The sequence below is a fragment of the Ambystoma mexicanum genome, chromosome 4p (genome assembly GCF_040938575.1).
Source record: "Ambystoma mexicanum isolate Mex_15411 chromosome 4p, UKY_AmexF1_1, whole genome shotgun sequence".
NCBI lineage: Eukaryota > Metazoa > Chordata > Amphibia > Caudata > Ambystomatidae > Ambystoma > Ambystoma mexicanum.
In genome coordinates, this window is record NC_090927.1 from 21,331,778 (window position 1) to 21,336,239 (window position 4,462).

Genomic DNA, 4,462 nt, shown 5'->3' on the forward strand with positions numbered 1-4,462 from the left:
TGTTACAATCTCTCATTACTGTTAGTCCCATAGCCATCCTCCTTGTCACAGCTTCTCATTCCCCTAACCCTGGTATGCCTCATCCTTGTCACAGTCCCTCAATACCATTATCATGGCTCCCTAATCTTTCTCACAGTAGCTCATTACTCTTTCCCCAGGAATCCATCACCCTCAGCACAGTTCCTCATTACTGTTAGCATCCCTCTTTGCCCCAGCATCACCCCTCTTCAACCCAATCCTTCATACCCTTACAATGTCCTCCTTCATCATTGTCAAAACCCTTCACTATCCCTGGCATCCTTTCTTAACCTGGCAGCCCCCCATCCTCATCACAGACCCTCATGACCCTTATTCCAGCTTCCCCTCCTCATCACAGTCTTTAATTCCCCCTACTCCAGCTTCCCCCCTCCTCATCACAGTCCCTCATTCCCCTTAATCCAGCATCCCCCCTCCTCATCACAGTCCCTCATTCCCTTACTCCAGCTTCCCCCCTCCTCATCACATTCCCTCATTCCCCTTACTCCAGCATCCCCAACCTCATCACAGTCCCTCATTCCCCTTACTCCAGCATCCCCCATCCTCATCACAGTCCCTTATTCCCCTTACTCCAGCATCCCCCTCCTCATCACAGTCCCTCATGCCCCTTACTCCAGCATTCCCCCTCCTCATCACAGTCCCTAATTACCCTTACTCCAGCATCCCCTCCTCATCAAGGTCTTTAATTCCCCTTACTCCAGCATCCCCCTCCTCATCACAGACCCTCATGACCCGTATTCCTGCATCCCCATCGCCAGCATTGGCCAATCACTCAGTAGACCCCAGCATCAGCATTCTCGTTACAGCCCCTTGTTATCCCTGGCATCCCTTCTTACCCCGCTAACCCATGAAATCCCTTGCCTGTGTTGTTACCCTTATCCAGCATTCCGGCTCCTTCTCATAGTCCGTAATTAACATAATCCTGGCATCCGCCTTGCTTGTTGCAGTCCCTCATCCAGCTCATGAGATGAGTTCCTCATTACTCTTATTTCAGTCTCCCCCTCATCACAATCTCTCATTACCCAAACTATGTCATCCCATTCCTTGTCACAAACCCTTATCCTTCCTCCTCTTCACAGTGCCTAAACCCCCTTATACAGGCATTCCTACTCCTCCTCAAAGTCCCTCATTACCTTTACCCCAGCATCCCCCTCCTCATCACAGTCCCTCATGAACCGTATTCCTGCATCCCCATCGCCAGCATTGGCACAATCACTCAGTTGACCCCAGCATCAGCATTCTCGTTACAGCCCCTTGTTGTCCCTGGCATCCCTTCTTACCCCGCTAACCCATGAAATCCCTCGCCTGTGTTGTTACCCTTACCCAGCATTCTGGCTCCTTCTCATAGTCCGTAATTAACATAATCCTGGCATCCGCCTTGCTTGTTGCAGTCCCTCATCCAGCTCACGAGATGAGTTCCTCATTACTCTTATTTCAGTCTCCCCCTCATCACAATCTCTCATTACCCAAACTATGTCATCCCATTCCTTGTCACAAACCCTTATCCTTCCTCCTCTTCACACTGCCTAAACCCCCTTATACAGGCATTCCTACTCCTCCTCAAAGTCCCTCATTACCTTTACCCCAGCATCCCCCTCCTCATCACAGTCCCGCATATCCTTACCACTCCCTCCTTGTCATTACCACAGCACCCCTCCTCCTCTTTAAAGTTGTTTATTACACTTATGCAGGCGTTCCTCCTCCTCCTCCTCCTCACAGTCCCCGGTCACCCCTCCAGTCTGTTTTTGCACCACACTGTGGTTTACAGGAATTATAATATGTTACAACCAGACTTTGTGAAAATAAGTTTACTGTGGGTTTCTTCTCATTTCCCTACAGATAAGAAGAAAGCAGCCGATGGACAAGAATGGAAGCGCAGTGAGAGAGTTCCTACTGCTGGGACTGTCTGAGGACCCGCGCGTGAACATGACTCTCTTTGTGTTATTTCTATTAACGTACCTGCTCACTATCCTCAGCAATGGTGCCCTGGTCACAGCCTGTGTCATTGAGCCGAGCCTTAACACTCCAATGTACTTCTTTCTGGGGAACCTGTCCATCTTGGATGTCTGCTTCTCATCAGTGAACGTGCCTTACTTGCTGGCCCAATTCCTGTCTCAGAGGAAAATCTGCTTCCCAGCATGTGCTGCTCAGATGTTCTCCTCCGTTCTCCTTGGATGTACAGAATGCGTGCTCCTGGCAGTCATGGCGTATGACCGGTACGCCGCCATCTTGTTTCCCTTGCATTATAGAATCATCATGAGCAGGTCTCGCTGTGTTACAATGCTCCTCAGCTGCTGTCTTGCTGGTCTTTTAAGTGCGATTGTGGTCGTTGTTTCGACATTACAATTGCCTTTATGTGGCCACAACGTTATCAACCATTTCTTTTGTGAGGCCACCATTTTTTTAAAGATGGCGTGTGGCGACACCTTTGTCACAGAGATGGTGATTTTCTCTGGGTCGATTATTGTGATCTTATTCCCCAGTTTTTTCACCCTCGTCTCCTATATACGCATCATCGCCGCCATCATGAGAATCCGCTCTTCTAAAGGCCGTCACAAAGCCTTCTCCACCTGTGCCTCGCACCTGATCGTAGTCATCATATTCTATGGCACCGCCATTTCCATGTACATGAAACCAACATCTGCAGACTCTGCAAATCAGGATAAAATAATTTCACTCTTTTATTCAGTGACCCCACCACTGCTGAACCCCGTGATCTACAGTCTCAGGAACAAGGATGTGAAAAGGGCTCTGCTAAAACTGTCATTGTGGAACTGTGTTCATCATTTTGAGAAAAGTGGCAGCCTGTAAATATTTTGATAGGAGGGACATACATATTTTCATTTGCATAACCACCTGAGCATTGCGAAGAAGCCCAAAACAACCAACAGGTGTTCAACTGGGTTCTTTACTGGGATATTCTTTTAAAAAATCAGAAAGAAATTGTGAATTTTTCGGCACACTTTCTGAATAAAATACTTACAAAGCCACACATTTTAAAATCAATTTTGATATGTTACACACAGAAAAAATAAAATAGATGCAAAGGCATCAACAATAGTTTCCAAATTATTTTTATGATTACCCAAAATATATGCCAGTATTCTGCCAGTTTAAAAAAAATCAACACATTTTCATGCTGGCTATGCAAGTATCCCCATATAAGAACATACTCCTGTTCCCATTGCCCATAATGCCTGTAATAATTGTGATAATTCTTTATCTCCTAATGTATGCCAAATTACCCACATAAGAACAAACTCCTGTTCCCATTGCACATAATGCCAGTAATGATAGAGATAATTCTCTATCTCCCAATATATGTCAGTATCCCCACATAAGAACATACTCCTGTTCCCATTGCCCATAATGCCAGTAATGATAGAAATAATTCTCTATCTCCCAATATATGCCACTACCTCCACATAAGAACATACTCCTGTTTCTGTTGCCCATAATGCCAGTAATGATAGAAATAATTCTCTATCTCCCAATATATGCCACTACCTCCACATAAGAACATACTCCTGTTTCTGTTGCCCTTATTGCCAGTCATGATATTGAGAATGATCTATCCCCCAATATATGCCAGTATCCCCGCATAAGAATCTACTCCTGTTTCCATTTCCCATACTGTCAATGATGATAATCATATTTCTCTATCCCCCAATATATGCCAGTATCCCCACCTAAGAACATACTCCTGTTTCAATTGCCCATACTGCCAGTGATGATTTATTTTATATTTATTTAATTGTGCATTTGTAAAGGCGCTTACACATCAAGTAAATTGTGTTCCAAAGTGCCCACAGGGCAACAGGGAGAGAATATGGGAATGAAAAACAAATATAACAATGAAAGAAAGGCACACCTACAAGGCCTTGTGATCATGCACAACGTGCAAGAGCAGAGAGAGAGATGGGATGATGGAGTTGGTTGGTAAGTGCTAGGTGTATCAAAAGGGAATTGCTAGGGAGTGAACAGCTGTAAGTGCCTAGGTGGAGTGGTCAGCTGCCAATAAATAGATAAGTGCAGGCCTGTGGTGTCATAGGCCAGTGCATGACAAGGCTAAGTGGTAGGAGGAGTGAAGTCTGTAGGCGACTGGGTGTGGCAGGCCGGGACATGGGAGGACACATAAGGGCCCTTGTCACCAATCTCAGCAACTGTAGGATTTAGCAGAGGAGGTAAAAAGGAAAGTCTTAAGGAACTTCTGGAATTTGGGGAGATCTGGCTCAAGGCAAAGAGGAAGGGGGAGGCTGTTCCATAGGAGGGTGCCTGCTGAGGAAAGGGATCGGCCACCAGCTGGCTGTTAAGCAAAGCGCTTAAAAAACAGAGAGTTGGTGCCAGAGGAATGTAAAGATCTGAAGGGAGAGTATTTAGCGAGAGAAAGTTGTGAACAGCGTGGTTCCCAGCCCCAGACAGCCTA

The 4,462-nt window shown here is 46.1% G+C and overlaps 1 protein-coding gene across 1 annotated transcript; it reads left to right on the top strand.

The window, feature by feature from the left end:
* The first annotated feature begins 1,893 nt into the window (after positions 1–1,893).
* On the top strand, positions 1,894–2,847 carry LOC138452696 (olfactory receptor 2G3-like). Its single transcript, XM_069605042.1, has one exon. The coding sequence runs from the start codon at positions 1,894–1,896 to the stop codon at positions 2,845–2,847; it is 954 nt and encodes a 317-aa protein (XP_069461143.1).
* Positions 2,848–4,462: the final 1,615 nt, after the last annotated feature.

Excerpts from the sequence above, each read along its gene's own strand:
- LOC138452696 (XM_069605042.1), top strand. The coding sequence starts at position 1,894 with ATGGACAAGAATGGAAGCGCAGTGAGAGAGTTCCTACTGCTGGGACTG.